At 47.3% G+C, this 23,197-nt stretch overlaps 1 protein-coding gene across 3 annotated transcripts in view; it reads right to left on the bottom strand.

Moving 5' to 3' along the window:
- The window catches only part of EEPD1 (endonuclease/exonuclease/phosphatase family domain containing 1), a 116,670-nt gene extending 95,567 nt beyond the window's left edge, over positions 1 to 21,103 (bottom strand). The window contains exons 1-2 of one of the 3 annotated variants that reach the window (XM_060020722.1): positions 20,646 to 21,103; positions 19,182 to 20,246 (exon numbers count right to left, since the gene is read on the bottom strand). In XM_060020722.1, the coding sequence (XP_059876705.1) occupies positions 19,182 to 20,059 (878 nt within the window). In that variant the 5' untranslated portion in view covers positions 20,060 to 20,246; positions 20,646 to 21,103. Of the gene's footprint in view, positions 1 to 19,181; positions 20,622 to 20,645 lie in introns of those variants that run through there. The other 2 variants (XM_060020719.1, XM_060020721.1) reach the window with 2 other exon arrangements.
- Between the last annotated feature and the right edge of the window lie 2,094 nt (positions 21,104 to 23,197).

The raw sequence follows: 23,197 nt of genomic DNA, 5'->3' as shown, positions 1-23,197 counted from the left end.
TCATTGCAGTGGCTTCTCTTATTGCGGAGCACGGGCTCTAGGCGTGCGGGCTTCAGTGGTTGTGGCTCGCGGGCTCAGGAGTTGTGGCTCGTAGGCTCTAGAGCGCAGGCTCAGTAGTTGTGGCGCACGGGCTTAGTTGCTCCGTGGCATGTGGGATCTTCCTGGACCAGGGCTCAAACCCGTGTTCCCTGCATTGGCAGGTGGATTCTTAACCACTGCGCCACCAGGGAAGCCCCCAGTTAAGATTCTTAGTTGCAAGAAACAGAAAGTAACACTGGCTGATTTAAGCAGAAAAGTATTTCATTAAAAGGATATTAAGGAGCTAGGGTTGGACGATCAGGAACAAGAGGCAAACATGACCCAGAACTATGGTAGAAAGGACCCCACTGTCTCAATGCCAAATCCTTGATGTAGCAGCCTGTGCAGCTAACAGTAACCAGCCTTGGACATCGCTCTCTGTCACCAGCCATACTCTCTCTCTCACACGATCCTGTGCAAACTGTCCCTATGGCCACAGTGAGCTCTTTTTTTTTTTTTTTTAATTGTAACAACTTTTTTCTTTTCCTCTGCTTCTTTTTATAAAGTCCCTATAAATTGAAGTTTGGGTGGATGTATTTAAATATTTCTTTTTTTTTACTGAAGTATAGTTGATTTACAACATCATATTAGTTTCAGGTGTACAACACAGAGACTTGACATGTTTATAAATTCAGAGTGAACTCTTCATAGTTCCTGAGTTGTTAGTGCCACTGGCTCCCAACTCAGAGATTGGAATGGACACACTGACCTGCAGAGCCCAGGCCCTAGCTGCAAAGGATGCTGGGAAAGTGAGCCTTTGCATTTCCAGCTTCCCCTGTGGGTGGTGGACTCTGCTGCCCATCAAGTCTTATAAGGACAGAAATTTTCTAAGCACAGAAGGGGTAAAGTGGGAGGGACCTAAAGGAATGACAGTGGGATATAAGGGCTCTGGGTCCTCAGAAAAGTAAAATGCATTGACAAGAGGGGAAAAAGGGCCCAAGTATTATTTATATTTTTTATATGTTTTAAATGTTTCATATCAAAACTAAAGGTCCCTACTTGGATGCCAAAAAACAAACTTCACTCTTTGGCCTAGAACTATGCAAAAGACCAAGGACATGGGAGCAGCCACCAGGCCACTTGGAAACCTGGTTAAAGAGAAAGAAACTTCTAATTTTCACCTGGGTTGCTTTTAGGTGAAATCAGATGCCAGTACCACTGGGCTTGGCTGAAACTAACCAAGGAGGAGAGCCTGCAAATAATTAGAAGGCAGTGTACAGCCAACTGCATACAGGTCTTCCCAACTCTACTTACTCACTGAGAAAGTGGAAGAAGCAAAGAAGCAATTAACAGTAAAGACAAAGATCTATTTTAAAACATGGGTATATTTATAACTCACACATACCCAGACACTCTGTGGGTGGAGGCATGTACAGACATATGTCTGTGGTCAAGCAGGAATCCATGGACATGTGAGAAGCAAAAAAGATTTGCAAAAATGGGACTCAGTAAATGATGCCTGAACTATAGAAGATAATTCCAAGTTCTTTAATCTCAAATTTGACATAAAATAAAGTCTGACTCACTGCTAGCGTTGCCCTGAACAAAGAAAATTAATTTTAAATTTAAACATTTATAATTTATGGTCACTACTTTTTTTTTTTTTTTTGGTTTTTTTTGTTTAAAGCCAGCGACCATGTTTTGGTTCTTCCACCGGGCCTGCTCATACTTGTATACCTACTCATACAAGAAGGGCAATCTGAGATTTAAAAAGAAGAATTGATTTATGCTTGAAAAATATGAATCATGGAGAAAGGCAAAAGGAACTAAAATTATTCCGGGTGAGAATATAAGGTGGAAGGAGATTGAACTGAGGTCTCCAAACATACAGAGAGAGCCTCACAGAGGTTCTGACTGGCTGGTTTTTACTTCTACTAGGAAGGACTTAGAAAAATGGGCCTAAACTACAAATAAGGGATGTACAGTAAGTGAAGGAAGAGTATCATGGTAATAAGAACAGTTAAATACTGGAATGAGTAACAGCACAAAACTTTGGAACTTTATTCTCTGGGGATTCTAAAAACAGGGAATCAAAGTATCTAAGATCTAAGCTAACACAGAATGCACAGGACCTTCGTGGAAAAATAAGTTAAGCTTTATTAAAAGTTCCAAAAGAAGACATAAATAAATGAAGAAACAGATTTTCCAGGAAAAAGTGACTTATCATTTCAATGATGTCAAATTGTCTCAAACTTCATGTATAAAGTCAATGCATTTCCAATCAAAATTCCAACAGGATATTTGAGAAACTCAAACTGATTGTAAAACTTGTCTGGTTAGAGATTTTTTTTTCCCAGCATGCACTATGCTCCCTGTCTCCATGCTTTGTTCTTGCCAGTCCCTCTACCTGGAATGCCCTTCTGCCTTTTATTCCCTCAGCTAACTTCAGTCACCTTCCAAGATTCAGTTCAGGCTTCTTCTCTTCTAGAAAGCCTCCCTTGGACCTCTAGCTTGGGCTAAGGGATGCATCCTCCACAGCTTGAGTTTACACCCTGATCTTAGCATCGGGGTTAGCTACTGTCTACCTACCTACCTACTACTATCTCACCCTGAACTGTGAGCTTGTCAAAGGGTGGGGCTAGGTCATTCATCTCTGGATACCCAATACCTGGCACAGCCTGGCACAGGACATGCTTAATGAACTAGAGAACTTTCTTGTAAGGTAACACCCAGATGACAACTCCTACGTACTGAGCACCTACCACGTGCAGCCCAGTGTTAGGTGCTCGATAGACCTCTGACCTTCTGCACTGACCAGCAAGGTTGCAGTGTGACAGCCCCTATCAAATGACGGAGCCAAAGTTCAAAGTTGGTTAAGCAGCTTGCCCCACGCCACCAGGCTAATACCGGGCGTGGCCACGTTTGGAACCTTGGCAGAGTTGGCTCCAAAGCTCTTTCCAGACCCCGCCCCGCTCCGCTCCCCACGTTCTCCTTCCTGTTGTGGAGCGCCTGCCGCGAGCGGCTGCGCAGAATGATGGCGGACGAGACAAGCCCCACGCCGGCCCGGCCTGTGCAGCGGTGGAAGAGGGCTGAAGCCCCAACCGGCGGAGAAACCAACTGGGGCCGGCACAAAAAGTGAGCGCTCTTCACCGCCCCTCAAATCAGAGCCTGACCCGGGGGGTCAGCCCGGCAGAGGCTCCCACCCTTACCAGGGCACCCATCCGCACACCACATCCACCCGTCCATTCCAGATGGGGCTCAGGCACCGCGGCACTGTCTCCTCCCACGAAGGCCCCGGCCGCACCTAAGGCCTCGGCCCGACCCAGGGAAGGCGGTCTCCACGGCGTCACCCACCCGCCCTATGGCAGCCTCACCCTTGGGGCCCGCTTTCCCCACCAGGCCCAGTGGCCGGGCGCTCGCCTCACAGCCACCTGCAGTCAAGGGCAGGCACCCACCGCCCCGGGGAAGCCAGAGTCGAGGCAGCCACTCCCCTTCTCTCAGGTTAGGGAATTTTTTAAGCAGAAAAACAAGGAAGGAGAGTTACCTGACCAGATGCCACAGTATTAACAACAGTGTGGTTACAGCACCGGAACGCATGAGTTGACACACGATAAATTTGCCATGCACATATGATAAAGGAGGATAAAGTGCGCGTACAAATCAGTGGGGAAGAAGCAAGTTGTTTGCGGACGGGACAAAAAAATTGAAGAAAAGAAAACTGGATCCCGACCTCATACCTACTCAACGGTAGACTCCAGATAGAGTGAAAACTTAAATGCAAAAGATAAAAAAACCACACAACTAAGAAGCTAAGAGGAAAATGTAAGAATGAACTTGGGGTGAGATGGATCCATTCAACAGCATCCAAAAGGGAACTGATAGATTTAACCACAGCAAAATTAAGAACTTCTGTTGTGTGCAGGGCACCACAGACAAAGTTACAGAGGGTGATAAAGTGGGAGAAGAGCTCTGCAATCTCTGAGACCAAAAAGGGGATTGGCATCTAGAATGTAAATGAACATTTCAAAACAACTGAAAAATAAAAAGCAACTTTACATTTTACAAAATGGGCAAAGGCTGAGAAAAGGTGTCCCCCAGAGGGGAAATCCAAATGGCTAGAAAAGTATGTGAAGGACATGGTAGCAGGGGGCCTGAGGCAGCCTGGTTCGCCATCACCTGGGGATGGACACTGGCCCACCCTTGCACGTGGCCAATGACTAAGCAGCAGTCAGGAGCAAAGAACTAGCTGGAAACCATAAAAACACAAGGTTTTTTGTTGATGAAACCATTACATTTTTCAAAGATATGTCTAAGGACATACATTTAACACTGTGCACTGGGAATCTATGGGAGGGGGATGAATGGGGAGGGGGATGAAGAAGACAATTTTTAAATAAAACCAAACAGAAGTGGAGCCTAGCACTGATGGATGAGAGAGTGCCATAAACTTAAGAGTCTAAGGATTCAACGCTCTACAGCTGGGCTCAAAAGAATAAGGAAATTAACATTATGCATATTTCATCTGTCTGGGGTGACTTAGGCAGAGTCCTGTGGGGGGTTCTTTCCTGGCCCAGGGTTCTGGAATTTGCAGATATTGTCATGAACTACCTCCAAATTACCTCTCATTGCAAATCCTGGCATAGGATGTTACATTTTGACTTTGGAAAAAAGTAAAAACGTGCTGAAGTTCCATCCAAAACACATAATTTAAATGTGAAAATCAAAGGACCCCAAGTGCTTCTCAAGGACAGTGTTACAAGTCCAGTGCAGCCAGACTGCTCCAGCCAGAATATGTAATGAAGCACACCAAATGGAATTCTCCAGGTTCCTTTCCAGATGGGGGGTTTGTTTCTGTAGGATGGCAGGCATTTTTTCCTATTACAAAACAATTATTCTGGGTTAGGCTCGGGTATAATGATCCTAAGACTAAGGGGCAAGGAAAAGGGGACTATGGAGTGAAAAGGGAGTCAGGACAAAGATATACTTTATCGGCTTAGAAACAGGTGTGACAACAGGCCACCCAGCGCTATGCAGACAGTTCTCCAAAGAAAACATACAAATGGCCAGTAAACACCTGAGAAGACGCCCAGTATCACTAATAGTCATTAGGGAAATGCAACTAAAATCCCTAATGAGATACCACTTCATGCCCATTAGTATGGCTATAATAAAAAAGAAACAACAACAAGCGTTGGGGAGGATGTGCAGAAAACAGAAGCCCTCGTATATCACTGGTGGGAATGTAAAACAGTGCAGCCATTCTGGAAAACAGTCTGGCAGTTCCTCAACGTGTTAAACATAGAATTACCATATGACTCAGCATCTCCACTCTCAGGTATACACCCAAGCGATATGAAAACGTATGTCATACAAAAACTTGTACGTGAAAGTTCATAGAAGCGTTATTCACGATAGCCAAAAAGTAAAAATAACCCAAATGTCCATCAGCTGATGACTGGATAAAGAAAATGAGGTATATCCATATAATGGAATATTATTCAGCCATAAAAAAAGAAATATACGTGCTACAACATGGATGAACCTAAGTAAAAAAAAAAGCCAGACACAAAATGCCATATATTACATAATTTCATTTATAGGAAATGTCCAGGACAGGCAAATCCACAAGAGACAGAAAATAGATCAGTGGTTGCCTGGGGCTGGGAGGAGGGGAGTGACTACTAATGGGTATGGAGTATCCTTGTGGGTGATGAAAATGTTCTGGAAGAGTGGTGAGGGTTGTGCAACTTTGTGAATATACTAAAAACCACTGAATTGTACACTTTAAAGGGGTGAACTATGTGGTATGGAAATTATCTCTCAATTTTTAAAAAATCCTGTGTCCCCAAAGCCCTGCATTCCTGACCTCACTGGATGATAGAATTGGATGACTTCCTCAAGCGCCGGCTGGGCCCTGTTCCAGGGAGCACCTCCCTTTTAAACTTGTCTCTCACACTTTCTAGATATAAAAGACTAGGAAAGAACTGTCCCCTTCCTTAACCTCCTGGTTCCATCTCCAGGTTTACGGATTCTCTGCCTCTGAATATAAAAGTGTTTGGGCTCTGAGTAATTCTGCCCAGCTTTGAACTTCTGCTCTACACTCACCAACCATGTGACTTGGGCAAGTTTACTTAAATTATTTAAGTTTCCTTATGCGTAAGGTGGGAATACTTTGCCAACCTCACTGGGATGGTGCAAACATTAAGTTAGTTAATGAATATAAAAGGCTGAGCAACAGCACATGGGGCAAAGTAAATAGTCAATAGATGTCAGGGGTCGTTTCTCCTTTCCACAAATTCCTGAGTGTTAGGGTGCCGAAACTAGGCTGTATGTACAGTCTGGGAGTACAGAGGGCATCACACAGGCAATGACAACAGAATGCCTGTTATGGGAGGGGAAACGCAGGCCAATAGGGGTGCCCATAGCTGGGGTGCTTAACAATAGGTCAGGGACAGTCGAAGTTGAGTAGGTTTCACAGTGGTCCCTCTGAATCACACCTTTCCACGGCAATGCTGAAGGGCACTACAGTTCTAAAGGGCAGACAAACTCATGTGTCACCATTACTTGTAGCCAAGGGCAAGCAGAGAACTTGGCAAAGTGGAGCTGCTGCCTTGGCGGGGGTGGGTAGAAGGTTTCAGGTCACTGCTGGCATTTCAGGAGAAAACCAAGGACTGGCAAGTTGGAAGGAGAGAAGTTCAAGGGAAACAAATCCCAGTCCCTAACTGCTGGTGTATGCTTGCCGTGGCCCGGCCAGAAAGCCGTTCCTCTTGTCCAGCAGACTGTCACTCCAGGAACTCTAACGCAGCTTTCTCTAGCATTTAAACTGTTAAACAAGTACTTGAAATCATCACTGCCCCAGGAAAAAACGGAGAGGAACAGGCCCCTCACAAAAAGCCGAAAAGGAAGTCCCCGGGCGATTTTTCTTACACCGTCTTGTTATGGGCTGAACCGTGTCCCCCAAAACCAATATGTTGAAGTCCTAACCCCCAGTACTCTAGTATGTGACTATATTTGGATGCCATTAGAGTAGCCCCAATCCAATAAGACGATGTCCTTATGAGAAGAGGAACTTTGGACACAGACAGGTACCGAGGGAAGACCATGTGAAGACACAGGGAGAGGACGGCTATCTACAAGGCAAGGAGAGAGGCCTCAGAAGAAACCAACCCTGTCGACACCTTGATCTTAGACTTCCAGGCTCCAGAACTGTGAGAAAATAAATATCTTTTGTTTAAGCCACCCAGTCTATGCTCCTTTGCTATGACAGCCCTAGCAAACTAATACAATCTTAACTGTAAAAACAAATACTTTTCCTTCTCTGAATTGAAGGGCATTTGGTAAAAATAGTGATGATTTTCCCTCTCTGTAGAAAAAGCCTAAGAGTTGGAAGGGATTTTGTGATTCAGAAGAACTGCATACATTTAAACATACAGCCTTTATCAATATAATCCATCAATAAAAATACCACAGTTATTTTGATGAACACAGATATGTATGTGGAATCAGGGGTTATGGGTAATCCTGCAGTCTTATCTCTCACTCATCACCCAGTTTATTTCTATATCTTGCTTTGGTAGGTCAATGACAAGAAATTCCTGATTTTCATAGATTAGATAAATAGTTGCAAATAGTAACATTCTGAACAATCAGCTAGAGTCTCAGATGTTCTTCAATTTACCCAAAAGTCTAAAGGACAGAAGCAACTTTTATTTCCAAGCTGAAACTCTCACAATATCTAAGTTGAAACTCTCACAATATCTAACAACTATCTGCACTTTTACTGTAAATGTTGGAAGCATCAAAACTAATACAATTCAAGATTACAAATCTACTCTAAACAGTCCTGCCTGGCATTTAACAGAGCCCAGTGTGTGAGTACTGAGACATGAGTCTCTTACACAGTTTCACATGTATGAACATGAATTTAACATGAACAAAAATTGAACTCGAACGTTAAACTCAGAACGGCTAAAAAAGACAGTACAGAGTTACAAACTTGGAAAGGTGTTTTATACACCATCGACTCCAGTCCACCTGCTTATTAAATCCCTCCCAGCTCACAGTTACTCATGAGTTTCATAAGCGGGCCATCTAAGGCACCGAAGAAAATGCTGACTAGTACAGGTATTAGGTCAAAATTTTTTTTAAGAGCTCATTATTCCTTCATCTCTTTTATTTCTAAAAGTTGCACGAGATTTGGGGGAAGAAACTGGGTCAATGAACTCCTGACCTTATAACTAGTTATATTTTTGAGTCAATCTTCTAGAAAAAATAACAGTGCATCAGTAACAACCCACAGTTACTGTGAGGGGTCTGCAATATACATCCACAGCAAATGCTGTCTCTAGACTACAGAAACAATATAACTTGAGCCCAGGTAGTAGTGTTCTTAAAAACACAACAGAGGTTCTCCTAACCAGCCTCTGCTCAAGGGATCCACCAGACTGTCCCCACTCCCTTCCTAAAACATGCTGAGAGCTGGGCACCCGTGGCACGCTGAGTTCTCCTGGCGGATGAGCTGTGTACTTCCCCTCTTGAGTGGGGCATCACGTGCTCATGCAGGGTCAGCTGTGTCTGTCCCCAGACTTGTTTTTGTCAGTTGTATATATTGCTATGGTCTCCTAAATGTGACATAGACTGTCGAAACAGGAATGTGAGCAGAAAAAGTTGTTTCTAAGAAAAGGAAGATGAATGTTAGCCAAGCTTCTATGAAAGCAAATTGTTTAAAGAGACTGCTGTCAAAATAGGTGTGGGCAAAATGACTGTAAAAAGACTGGAAAGTCATAAAAATATAGTATCCCGGGCTTCCCTGGTGGTGCAGTGGTTGACAGTCCGCCTGCTGATGCAGGGGACACGGGTTCATGCCCCGATCTGGGAAGATCCCACATGCCGCGGAGCGGCTGGGCCCGTGAGCCGTGGCCGCTGAGCCTGCGCGTCCGGAGCCTGTGCTCTGCAACAGGAGAGGCCACAGCAGTGAGAGGCCCGCGTCCCGCAGGAAAAAAAAAAAAAATTTCCCACACTCAGATTGCTTTGCAAATACCCTTGCTCCACTTTGAATAAAGAAATACCGGATACACACACACACACACAAAATGATATTGTTAATCAGCATACTTATGAAAGATCATGACTAGGGAACTCAAACCAAGGTCTTGGTTAAGGGAGCACCTAGTCCAGTAAAAAGGCTGGGGTGATGAATCAAATACAAATTTGTGGAAAAGCATTAGTGAACTAACAGTAGCTTTTTATCATCAAGCCTTGGAATCCAATTGCTTGGATTATAATCCAAGCTCCATCACCTAAAAGCTGTGTGACGCTGGGGAAAATGACTCAGCTTCCCTGAGCCATCTCTCCTCTATCTGTAAGAGGACTGATGATGGTATCCAGTGTATAAGCCATCAGCCACAGTAATCATCAGTGTTAACTATCATTGTTTTTGTTGTTGGTACAACTACTACTACCACCACGGTCATGGACACTGAAAATATAAGCACCATATGTGGAGGGGGAGGGACACGCAGTATTTCACTGTTTAAAATGAGTCCTCAAATTAAAAACAACTGGGAACCGCTTTGCAAAGAGCTAACCAGTAAAATGACACAATGACCTGCAGTTGCAGAGGCTGCTCGCCAAACAAGGAAGGACAAAGCCCCAAATCTACCGGCAGGTGAGTCCCAAGCCTAATCACTGGTACTTAGAGGCCACTAAAATTTTTACTTTTTTCCCATTTAAGAAAACAGAGACTGCAAAAATATTTAAGTCAGACTGAATTTGCTTAATGAAAATTTAAGTCAGACTGAATTTGCTTAATGAAAATACATTTTTTTCATAGAGAATTGGAGAAGTATTTTTAAAAACAACAATCCACCTGAGACCTCCCACTTTAAAAGACACCATGCTTTTAGCATAAGCTGAGAAACACGAAGTAGTGACTTCACCCTCCAGCTTTTGGGTGAGCAAACCAGGTTCAGATCCCTAGAACACAATAAAACCACACCCAAAATGCACACAACCTTCCATGTGGCCACGTGAACAACATTCTCTTGGCATCACATTTCAGGAGTTTACAGCAGCTTCTAGATAAAACAATTGAAGGCCCAGCTTAACAGCTTAATCAGGTAATGGCTGAATCAAAATAGAATTCGCAGGAAACAAGGGCTTGTTGGAAACAAACAACTGAGCAACAGAGGTAGGCAGCTGTACTCAGTAAAGAAAACTCAGGGTTTCTTTACCCAGTAGTTTAGTACAAGGATTCAAGACTTCTTCAGGGGTTTCCCCGGTGGCACAGTGGTTAAGAATCTGCCTGCCAATGCAGGCGACACGGGTTTGAGCCCTGACCCGGGAAGATCCCACATGCTGCAGAGCAACTAAGCCTGTGCACCACAACTAATGAGCCTGCGCTGTAGAGCCCGTGAGCCACAACTAGCAGCAACGAAGACCCAATGCAGCCAAAAATAAATAAATAAAAAATAAATTTAAAATTTAAAAAAAAATTTCTTTATAATGAACCGCTTAACTCTGAGCACATCTCCCCAGGGTTTCTACCCACTGGAGTCCAGCTGGTTGGCAGCTGTCAATCAAAACATTACAATAAGAATTGCTGTCCAGATCTGGCCTGTGTACAGTCATCAGGAATAGAATCAGGAAGTTTCTGAGGTTCCTAAATATTTGTTGAGGACTAAAAGCAGAGCAGCACATTTCTGTGGCCTATCCTGGATGTTCAGATAAGACTCACTGGTGTGGAATTTCCACTAAGCTGCACATGACTACACGCAAACCAGGGTGTCCATGCATGATGAACACATCACATTTCAGTGAAATGCGTGATTTTATTTGTTACTGGCAGAGACTGTTATTAAGGAACTCCAGGATAAAATCTTTTGTAAGGTAGGGTAATTTTGAAATAAAAATAACACCTACCTCAACGCTCTTCTCTCCTGTGAGGCACCGTGTTGGGGAGCCTGCCACGTTCCCAGTCTGAGCCTTCCAAAGCCGAGCCCGGGCGGGGGGCCAGCCTGGACCCTCACCAGGCGGCTGCAGTGGGAGCGGCCGACTCGCCCGCCGACAAGACCCTAGCCGCTCAGACCCCAGCCCCCACTCCGGACTAACTCCTCTCCAACCACCTGACTTGGTCCTGTCCCCAATCCTTCCTCTGTGCTGAGGTCTCCACCCACCTCCAAGAGCCAAGCAAACAGGTACCAGACCCCTGTGCTTCTTAAGCTTGACCTCCTCGTTCAAAACACACATCACCCCGGTAAGTACCTGTGAGCGTGTCTCCTTGTAAGACTGTGACCTCCCTGATGCCAGGACAGGGTCTCCCTGTGCCTCTGACCTCACCAGGTAAGTGCTCGATCAGTGTTGAATTTAACTTCTGGAAATGTCTTCTGATAGAAACAGTTACCTAAAACTCCCCATATATGTCCTCGTTCTACATGTACTTGATACTAAACAGCAGAAGTGGCCTTGTCAGATGCCCGGTGTGTGGTTAGGCCATTGAAGATGGCTGTTCTCTTGTTCTCTGTACATCCCCTGCTCGACCAGTCCCTGATTCACTCACATGACTACCCAATCCTCTTAATTATAGGGCTTAATTAGTCCCTGGTAACTGATGAGCACACCGGACGTCAATTCCCCCCTACAAACAATAGCCTCCTTCTCCAGCAAGTACCACAGACTGCTGCCACGTCCTGCCCACCGTCTGCCGAACAAGGTGGGGTGTCGATCCAGGACCCTTTGTGTAAGATTCCCCAGTCCAATAAACCACTGCCGTCTCTGTCACTGTCTCTGGGCTGTTTCTTCGTCTCGAGGCTGGACAACTATAAGGCTTGGAGGACTGCAGGGTACAGCCCAACACCCGGGCTGCACAGAGGACCACAAGGCCTCTTCCTCCATCCACGATGGACCAAGATCCCACACCTGTCCACAGCAGATGGAGGGGCGAGGTCAGTAAGCTGCTTCATGCTGACACGATGCAGAGGCTTGTGAGTCAGCCCCGGGATTTCTTAAATGCCTCTGAGCCTGTCTTCTAGGAATCTACCCAGTTAATCCCCACAATAACCAAAACACAGGCAAGTCTTTCCAGTTTCTGCCTCTAAAGATCCTCTTATCCCCACCCGCTTCTCCTGGTCACCATCCTTTTCAGCCTTTATTCTGTATCAGCCTCTCTACTCAACTCCCAGGACCCACTCCAAGCGGCTTCCCCCGCAGCCAGAACAACCTGGTAACAGCTAATTCATCACCTCTGCGGCCTCCTCCCGCTGTTAAAGTAAAAGCCTTGCAGGGCCCACCCACCTGGCCCTGCCTCCCCCTGCAGCCCTAGCCACCCGCCACTCCCGGGACCCCACCCTCTCCAAAACAAACACTCTCAGGGCCTTTGCACTTGCTGGCTCCTCGGGTGAAGCACTCTTTCCCCCAAGTTTTTCCATGCCTGGCTCCTCAGCTGACTCTCTAGCTTTCAGCTGAGGCTTCCTTGACCCCCATCTACTCAGCAAGCCTCCATCACCCTCAGCCTTCGCCACTACCCATAATTATTTATCTGTGAACCGACTTGTCCACCTTCTTACCTAAAATGGAAGCTCCGTAAGAGCACCAGCTTTGTCTTGTCCTACACTTTATTACCAGAGCCTGACACAGAGCTTGGCACTTAGTGAGAGCTCAAAAGATTTCTGTTGAATGAATGAATAAATAATAAAGGAATGAATATCTCCTGGAAGAATCAATACTTTCCACATCCCCGCCCCACCCTCACCAAATCAGATCCCAAATGGGCTCAGCTTTCTGGAAAGACAAAAGTAACAGCTTTCCCTTTGGTGAAATGAAGCCTGCATCCGCCCACCCCAGGCCTTCCCTTCATTCACACTCTCTTCCCTTATTAATCCTCAGCAGTCCTATTTCTGACCACCTTTCTCTCTGGAAACCACCCAGATCTCCTTGGCTCAGAAAACCGGAACTCCGCCTTGGAGCGGAGCCAAGGTCGCAGACTCACATTTGAGGGTCCGCGTGGAGGGGCCTTGGCGCCCTCTGGAGTGCTCTACCTCTGGCCAAAAGCCCTGTCCTTCCGAGGAACAAAAACAGGAAGGGAGCAGAGGCCTCCAGCGGCTTGACACAGTCCCGAGAGTCTAGGCAAAGCCCTGATGCCTGGCCAGCCTCAGACCCAAGACAGGGAGGAAAGAGCAGGTGGGCCGGGGGTCAGTCAAGGGACGTGGAATTTGGGAAGAGACACCTCCACTCCCTGCTCTGAAATCAAACAAAGGTCTGGCTTCAAAACCTGATTCCAACATCTCCATTTCTGAAGGCCACATGGCTGCCATTTAATCTCTCTGAGCCTCCGTTTTCACAGCTGTCAAAGTAGATCTCACAATTTCTACTTTAAGGGGATTGCTGGGCACTTTGCCTCCAGATGTTACGTCTGGCTGCATCCATCTACCTTTCAGTCCCTCAGGATGAGCCCATTATTCTTTTTTAAAATAAATTTATTTATTTTATTTATTGTTTTGGCTGTGTTGGGTCTTTGTTGCTGCGCGGTCTTTTCTCTAGTTGCGGCGGGCGGGGTCTACTCTTCGTTGTGGTGCGCGGGCTTCTCATTGCAGTGGCTTCTCTTGTTGCGGAGCATGGGTTCTAGGTGCACGGGCTTCAGTAGTTGCAGCACGTGGGCTCAGTAGTTGTGGCTCACGGGCTCTAGAGCGCAGGCTCAGTAGTTGCGGTGCGCGGGCTTAGTTGTTCCACGGCATGTGGGATCTTCCCAGACCAGGGCTCGAATCCATGTCCCCTGAATTGGCAGGCGGACTTTTAACCACTGCGCCACCAAGGAAGCCCCGAGCCCATTATTCTTAAAGGAAAAATTCAACCAGGTATCAGTCCTACTCAGTGACTTTTGATAAAATGTATGGATTTTTCAGACTGTTTTGAGGCTGAGCCATAAAAGCTGATTAACATTGCTTAACTTGGTTTAAAAACAGGGCCAGTCTAACTCTGGAATTCAGCATATGCACGTACACAGCAGCCATTCAACAGGTGTTTTTCATTGAATGAATCAAACGACAAGATGGGTTGCGTCTATATTGAGCCTACTAATCAAGTCTGATAAACTCTCTTTTTTCACAATGAGTGCGCGCTGCCAGGCACTAATTCACCTTGTGCTTTGATATCGCAAACAAACACGAGGCAAGAAGACAGATTCAGACCGTAAAAAGGCTCAAGACTCTGAGACTCACGTTCCCTTCTGACGGAGGCCATGGGGAAAATGTACAAGTGGGATGCTAAACCTCCTTATTTCTTTTGGAGATTATGTCAGCTCCCACAGGACTTATGCTTTCAGAAACCAAAGGGACTTTCCAAAATAGAACAACTCCTCAGCAAAAAACAAAAAATAAAAATGAAGCAACCTTCTCAACATCACTAATCATTAGGGAGATGCAAATCAAAACCACAATGAGATACTACCTCACACCTGTCAGAATGGCTATCATCAAAAAGACCACAAATAACAAACGCTGGAGAGGATGTGGAGAAAAAGGAACCCTCGTGCACTGTTGGTGCATGTAAATTGGTGCAGCCACTATGGAAAACAGTATGGACGTTCCTCAAAAAAATGAAAAATAGAACTACCATATCATCCAGGAATTCCACTCCTGGGTATAGATCTGAAGAAAACAAAAACACTAATTTGGAAAGATATATGCACCCCTATGTTCACTGCAGCACTATGTACAATAACCATGATGTGGAAGCAACCTAAGTTCCTATTAATAGATGAATAAAGATATTGTTTATACACACACACAGACACACAGACACACACAGACACACACACACACACACACACACAGAGAATGGAATATTACTCAGCCATAAAAAAGAATGAAATTTTGCCATCTGCAACAACATGGATGGAATTGGAGGATATTATGCTAAGTGAAATAAGTCAGAGAAAGACAAATACTGTATGATATCACTTATATGTGGAATCTAGAAAACAAATTAACAAACATAACAGAAATAGAGTCATAGATACAGAGAACAAATAGATGCTTGCCAGAAGGGGCCGGGGGGAGAGAAAGTAAGTGAGGGAGATTAACATGTACAAACTGCAAATTACAAAATAAATGAGTCACGGGTATGAAACGTACAGTGTGGGGAATATAGTCAACAATTATGTAGCATCTTTGAATAGTGACAGATCATAACTAGACTTATCATGGTAATCATTTTGAAATACATAGAAATATCAAATAGCTATGTTGTATATTAGGAACCAACCTAGTGTTGTAGGTCAATTATACCTCACAAACAAACAAACTCTTAGAAAAAGAGATCAGATTTGTGGTTACCAGAGGCGGGGTGTAGAGGGAGGAGAAACTGGAGGAAGGTGGTCAAGAAGTACAAACTTCCAGTTAAAAGATGAGGAAGTACTACGGACCTAACGTATAAAATGATAAATATCATGAACACTGCTGTGTGTCACACATGAAAGTTGTTAGGAGAGTAAAGTCTAAGAGTTCTCACATGTTTCTTTAGAAAAAAACACATGTTTTTTTCTATTTCTTTGAGTTTGTATCTATATGAGATGATGGATGTTCACTACATTTATTGTGGTCATCACCGCATGACGTCTGTAAGTCAAATCGTTATGCTGTACACGTTATACAGTCCTGTGTATCAATTATATCTCAGTAAAACTGGAAGAGAAAAAAAAGAAACAATCTTCATTCCATAGGCGGGCTGCCACCAAATTTTGCAAGAGTATTTAGCAGAAGCATTCCTCTTTTAGTCTTGCTCCATAAATACTGAAAACAAGGAAAAACACTGCCTAAGACTGAGATTTGGCAAAGGAATCTGATGAAACCCATCGGTTCTGTGCCATAGCGTGACGTCCCTGAAGGCTCCTGGTGATCGTGTGATCATCGAGCTTTCTGCTGTCCTATCTCAGGCTTCATGTGCAAAACATGATTTCTTGTAACTCATACACACTTGTCCACCAATGCAGCAGCATCTCAGGGCCAGAACAGACTATCCCGTTAGAGCCCCACCCAGGCATGCTTTAGTCCCCCACCTACTAAAGCAAACCCACAGAAAGGAAAACAAGAGCCAGCTATTCTCTTTGCAAAGAAGTGCCCAAGCGTTTGTGTTTCTGTGGGCTTTTTTCCCCATTAGCTACATTTAACATATGGAAAAACTGAGACTTGGAGAGGTTAAGGAATTTCATCAGTTTAACACATTAAGAGGTGGAGCCAAGGGTTTTCGTTTTGGGTTTGTTTTTTTTTTTTTCCTTTACAATGGATTTAATGTAAGAAAATGGGACTAGTACACAATTGGGCAAGTGCCCTTGGTTAGGCAGAGCGTGGGATGCCTGAACAAGAGGCAGGATAAAGGTGAGGTCCTTACAAAACGGCACGCCTGTGAAGAGCATGGGTCTAAAGTCAGAAGGTTCTGGGTCCTGGTCCCAGCTGAGTCACTAATGAGTTGTGGGATGGAGGTAAGTCATTTAACTTCTTTGGTTTTAGTTTCCTCACCCAGAGATGGAGACTCATTAATAAAAGCATGCATTACCTACTTCGCAGAGTTACTGAAGAAATCCAATGAATGTGAAAGCTGTTGGAAACTATGAAGGCACACCCAGAAGTCAGGTAACTCCTGTACTACGTATATATGTATGTATGAAAATTAACAGCCACACAACAAATTACATGCATCCATTCTTGATCCAACTAAATGTGTTTCCTCTTACTCATAAAAGGATCAACTGGAATGCGAGACATTTTTGTGAATCAGGATGAACACAGCTCTTGGAGAACGTGCACTGCTGTTCTGAGGACACGGGATCGCAGCCAGGCATCTTTTGGTGCCCTAGGAGAGCCACACAGGCAAATGGACCCACTCCAGGTCTGCAGGGGGTCAAGCCCTAAGCCAATTACTTCAGGTTTACCGGACACTAACAAGGTGCTTGGAGCACCCAGAATACTGAACACGTCGCGAACAGGCAAAAGGAACCACCAACCCACAGGACAACAGATGTGGCCAAGTGTGAGAAATGTGATGGGGACGTAAGTCACATTTAAAGTCACTCCCAGACGCTCCCTTCTACACCCTTCTGGGTTTCGGTAAGCTCTTCCTGCACTCTCACCTGAGGACAGCAGTCAAATACCTTCAACAAATCATCACCCCTCGAGGAAATCCAAACAAGAGACACCAGGACAAATCCCTCGCTGGACAAGCTAGCGCTCTTCCTCGGTGTGCCCCTGGCTGCCCCAGGTCTGCCCTGCAGATCGGAGCCCACTCTGAGGTCGGCTGTTTCTTGCTCACTCTCCCATTTTCTACCCTTTACATTCATCTGTTCTAGAATCTGAATAAATTCTTCGAACTCTGGCCAGAAAGAACATCATATGGTTGAATAACAGGATGACCAGAACAACCAAAGAAGATAGTACCTAGAAAGCTCTGCCTGGACTCACAGACCTTGTCAGAAAAGCCAGTGCAGGGGAAGGCGCTCTACAGGGCAAGCCACAGGGATAGCTGACTGTCGATACACAGCACAACGGGGCTCAAACCTTAGTGCGTATCAGAACCAGCCAGTGGGTGCGTGAACACACAGAAACCCAGAATTTCTGAGTCAGTTGCTGATGCTGGTCCAGAGACCACGCTTGAAAACTCTGTCACAGTTAGTGGGCAAGGGCTACCCAGTCTATCATTCTTACTGGGGCAACTTCAGATCCTGATTCATCCTCCTCCACCCCCCAAACTAAGCCTTAGGAAAACTCATGATAGGAATTAAACAGCTAGCCCTCCTCCTCCTCCCTTCTCCTTGCCCATACATACACCCATGCAGCCACGGATGGAGAGAACAATTGCCAAGCCATTCCCGACAAGTACGTCCTAGGCTGAGTCCCGTTCTCACCTGTGAACTAGATGATTTTGCAAAAGGAGTGAGTTATGCTGCAAAACAGAGGACACGGCGGTGCAGGAAGAGCACTCAGGGGTTCCCCAGGTCCCGTTCCCTGAGCTGGTGCAAGGTCCCTCAGTCCTCAGTGACGGAGCATGCCAGTGGGACGGTGCCAGGGAAACGTTGTGACCTGGTTTTCTCCTCACTCATTTATCCTGACGCTCTGCCACAATGCACTGTGATTTCCCGCCGAGAAGTCACTTCATGTCACTAACTGCCACCTCACCGGCCTCACCAACAGCTCAGGGCAAAAGAAAGCAGCGAGTGGCCCTAAACATACTGTGTCTCGGGGGGTGGCACGGCCAATTCCCTCCAGACCGGGATCAGAGGGTTTCTGCCCGGGAAGGGACCATTAGAAACATTTCTTTCCTTCCCCAAGTTGATTATGTTATATAATACACTATTGCACTAACAGTGGTTAGTTACTGCTACAATAATATTGTTTTGGTTTAGGGAGGGTTAACGGAAGTTCCTACAGAAAGCAGTGTTGTGAATAATGTAAACACTCAGTGATAAGAGCCCATCCTACAACTCTCATCTTCTACGGTTCAAATGGGAAAATCTGGCCAATATTCACCACACTCCAGCTTGGACTTTTCTGACTCTGGGACAGGAGAGGTTACATACATTTGGGGCTGCAACTGTGAGCCTAAAAACCAACTTCAGGCTAAATAAGGAAAAGAATGAAGAGTGATTCGTTCGCAGCATTTTGGTAAATATACATAGCACGTGTGTTTGCAAATACCTGGCCTTGAAGATGATTTTCTGCACACAAATAGGCATATTTGGTGGAACGAATGTGACTTTGCCTCCCAAGAAAAAGAAATCCAGGTAGCTCTTTCATACATGCAAAACTGCAATAGTTCCCAGGCTCCGAGTGCCTGATCTGGTGTGAACCCCATGAAGTCTTGTAAGCCAAACTATACTCTCCAAAGCAGTAACACCAATACAATCTCCACTTACCCCGAAGTTAGGAACTGATCTCAGATATACCATGTTCAAGATACAGACCTCAAGCCCAGACAGCTGTACTCAGAAAATCCTGGAGCAGAAGAAGAGCTCAGCCACTCAGAACACTGCACGATACTAGCTGGGGCCTCAAGAACACTGATTTAAAAATCGTGCTCTCTCCCTACCCCCACAAAATCCACTCATTTGCATGCACAAATGAGGCCACGCAAGAGCTGCCTTCACACCCAACACCGCTGGTGGTTCTTGTGCTCACCTGTTTTCCAGGAGCGTCATGCACACCACCTCTCGCACCCCAGGGTTGTTGGCCTTCTCCACTGAACAGCCCTGCAAGTTCCAGGTGGCCAGCCTCAGCACGGGCCGCCCATCCCTTGTGCCTCCGAAGGCCTCCACCGAAGGCCGAGTGGAGATGATCTGTGTAGGCCCCCCTGGGGGCAGGTCCAGGTCCTCACTCTGCAAGCTCAGCGAGGTGGGGCTGGGGTGAGGCTTGGCGGTGAAGGTCAGGCCCCCGTTGGTGTGGGTGGACGGGGGCCTGGACCTCTCGGCAAACACCTGGTGCCGTATCCTGTCCAGGAAGGCGGCACTGACCCCGCCCATCCTTACCAGGTCCTCGACGCTTCGGAAGGGCCCGTGCTCGCGGCGGTAGTCCACGATGCTGACGGCCATCTTCTCCGTGAGGCCGCGCACGCTCATGAGCTGAGCCGGGGTGGCTGTGTTGATGTTGACGCGCGGGGTGAGAGGCACGGCGGTGGCCAGGTGGTGAGGCTGCTGCTCCGCCAGCAGGTCCCGCCTCAGGGAGCTGGGAGAGTGCTGCGCCGAGCTGCCCTTGCTGCTCACGCAGATCTCAAACTTGACCTGCTCCAGCTTGGTGGCACCCACGCCACTGACCAGTGCCAGGTCCTCCACCTTCTTGAAGCCACCGATGTACTCGCGGTACTCCACGATGCTGCGTGCCACCGCACGTGTCACCCCAGGTAGGGTCATCAGCTCCTCCTCCGTGGCCGTGTTGATGTTGAGCCGCTCCTGATTCACCAGGATGTTGCTGAAGTTGCAGGCCGCGCTGAACTTGCGGCTATGGGACAGGTCCGAGGGGTCCCGGGGGATGGAGCGGTGGCAGCCCAGGGTGCTCCCCATGGCCGGCCAGGATCAAGGAGCCAGGAAGGCCTCACCACCACAGAAGAACTCTCTGGCTAGGAAGGAAGCGCAGTAGAGCTCACAGGCACAGAAGGGAAGGTGCAGGATTCAGGGCATGAAATGGTTACCACAGACAAACACTAAATAGCCATGCCCAGCGTGTCCAAATCACCTTTCACTTGGCCACCTGGAAAACAAATTAATAAACATACAAATCGATTGAGTCAGTTAATCAGTTTGCATTAGCGCTCCCTACCTAGAGCTGGAGTTCTTAGCCAGGAGTCCAGGGCTGATGCCTGTCTGTGAACCTCTGAAAACACACATACAAGAGGGCTGGCCCATGAGGATTTCTGGTGAGGTCCAATTTTTATCACACTGGGGTCCAAAAACGCTATAAGCCGCTTCTCTTGGAAAGGGACCTATCCCCGTCAGCCTACACCTCTCGTCCCTGCCTCTCTCAACTCTCCCAGAGCTGGGGCCATCTCCCCTGCTTCGGTAGCCCCCATCTGGCACTCAGCGCCACCAGCAACTCTGGAATTCCGTCCTCACTAGTGCGGGCACGGAGAAGGGGTTTATCGCCCCCTACCAGACCCGCCGCCGTTCCGGCGCCCCACCTCTCAGCCGCTCCTCCAGGGCTTCCTCCTTCCACCTGCGGCTCCGAGGCCTGAGGCCAGGACGGCGCTGGCCCGCCGCCTTCAGAGCCACGGCCCACGCGGGTGCGGGTCAGGGGCGGGCCGCGGGATCCCTCCCACGCCGCCTCGGGCCGCGCGTCCCAGCTCTTTCTGCTGGAGAAACTCTCAAGAGTCTCTCTCCCAGAACCGGCAGGAGCTGCAGGGCTTTGCGGAGGCGGCAGCGGCGGTGAAATCCGGCCGCTGCAGCTGCACCAAGTCTTGCGGCTGCACCAAGTCTTGCGGCTACACCAGGACTCGCTGCGTTGCCGCGGTTGCGTTGATCCAGACAAAAAGTCCTGCCCCCGACTCGAACGCGGGATCCGCAAGAACCGCGTCCACACCCCAGCACCACAGACACTGCTCCCGTTCGCCGTCCGTGTCAAAACCAAAGTCCCGGCCGCAACGCCCGCGCCTCCGCTGGCACCACGGCCACGCCTCCTCCCGAGCGCCAACTCCTCCCCCGGACTCCGGGGCACGTGGGGGCGGGGCCCGAGCGCTAGGCCCGGACCTGGGAGCTCCAAACCCGAGAGCGCGGGGGCGGGGCCAGGACGCGAGGTGGAGGAATGCTGGGCCCAGGAGTGTGAGAGGCTGGCCTGTGCTGGGAGAGGGCTGGCCAGAGCGTGTGGGGGTGGTGATGGCACGGGGAGTGCGGAGGCACGGCCCAGCGGGGAGGGAGCGGCCCCTGGGCCGCGGAGGCTGGATTTAGAGACTGAAGAGGCGGTGCCGACGCCAGAAGAGCTGCGGCGGGTCAACGCGAGGCTGTGTTCGGGTCCTCTGCTCCTGAGGCCGGGTTGCTACCGGGGACCGAGGGCTGGTTGTGCGGGATGGAGGCTTTTTAGCCTCGCCCGGGGCGAGACCTGCCCGACTGCTTTTCGGTGGGCTGCACCCAGGGGCGCGGCGGAAGCTACCGGGCCGCCAGCCCGAGTTCAGTCCGTCTTTGGGGCGTGGGGACAGGGCGAGGGCACTCCCAGTGGGGGAGGCACCCCTGCGGGTCAGGGGCCTCGCTTCAGTTCCGAGAACGTTCGAGAGAGGACTGAATGGGATCTTTTTAACTTCTGACCCCCAGTTTCGGCGTCCTCTTTTCTTCCTGTGGAGTATTACCTTTGCCTTGCTTACTGGGAGATGTCCTCAAACAGCTCTAGCAACTCTGTGCTACTAGGAGACGGCGCGCACCACGGATTAGAGATGTGTTCACATAGGTCACATAGCGTTGCTCGTTTGCACGTTTAGCGCACTGAGTAAATACGGATATTTTCTGTAAGTATTAAATCTAGTTATTAAGGAGGAAGAACGTGCTCGTTGGACATGATGGATGCTTCCCAAAATTCAAAAGAGTTTTTGGATACCACTAAATGGTAATTTAAAGATTAAAGAGCCTGCAGCATTACAGTGGATACACGGAGCTACAGTACTCGATTAAACAAACTGTGTGGTGATACCGTTGAATACTTTGATCCTGGGTATTCAGTGACCTCTGAAGTTTCATCCCCAACCAATGTGACCGGTGCTTCTGCTTTAAATTTCCCAGGCTAGGTCAACAAAAACCAGTTCTCAGGGAACGCAGAGGCACTTCAAATGTGAAATGAGAGCCAGCCAAGGCTTGGCAAAATGCTATCGCCATGCTGACTGTGTATACCGACTGGTCGGGACTCTTAATGGCAAGTGACAGAAATCCAAGTCAAACTAGCTTAGACATAAAAGCTAAGGGATTTCCGGGTTCTTGTGTAGAAAAAGTTAAGGACTAGATCTTACCTATGTCACACGTGACTGCTTCCAGCTCAAATGATGTCATCAGGACCTGGTCTGACCCCCTCTACCTCCTCTACTTGCTCCCCAACCCTAGCACTAGGCTACATTATGCCACTCCTTTCCTCCGGTAATCCTGTTGTGATAAGGGGGAAAAAAGTTGTTTAACAGAAAAATATCTTTAGAGGAGGAAGAAATCTCGGTTGATCAGAACGCCTTAATGGGCCTTTGTGGCTACGGATGGACAGCCTGGGGGCATTGCTAGTTGGGCTGGAACATATTTTATTATTTAATCCAGAACACTTTGGAAAATAAGATGGGAACTATTAACTTCACTGGCACAACAGGCATCATCTGGTTTTGTTTCCTAGAAACATAAGCATGTGTTCTCCCTTTTAGAAATGAAGCCAAAAGCTGAACTGCTGTGCATTAAAACAAACAAAAACCACAACAGGATGGCTAAATTTAAAATGACTGACCACACCAAATGCTGGTGAGGCTGTGGAGCCACTGACACCCTCACACGTTGCTGGTGGGAGTGTGAGAAGATACAATGCTTTTGGAAATCAGTTTGGCACTTTCTTAAAAAGCTCAACATACATCTAGCACACAAGCCAACAATTCCATCCCTGGGTATTTACCAAAGGGAAATGAAAGCATAAAACCCAAAGTCTTGTACACGAATTTTAATAGGAAATTTGGTATATAGCCAAAGCCCAGA

This window comes from Delphinus delphis, chromosome 9 (genome assembly GCF_949987515.2).
Source record: "Delphinus delphis chromosome 9, mDelDel1.2, whole genome shotgun sequence".
In the NCBI taxonomy this organism is placed as follows: domain Eukaryota; kingdom Metazoa; phylum Chordata; class Mammalia; order Artiodactyla; family Delphinidae; genus Delphinus; species Delphinus delphis.
The sequence above is the reverse complement of the archived record's forward strand: the minus strand, read 5'-3'. Positions and strand labels throughout refer to the sequence as shown.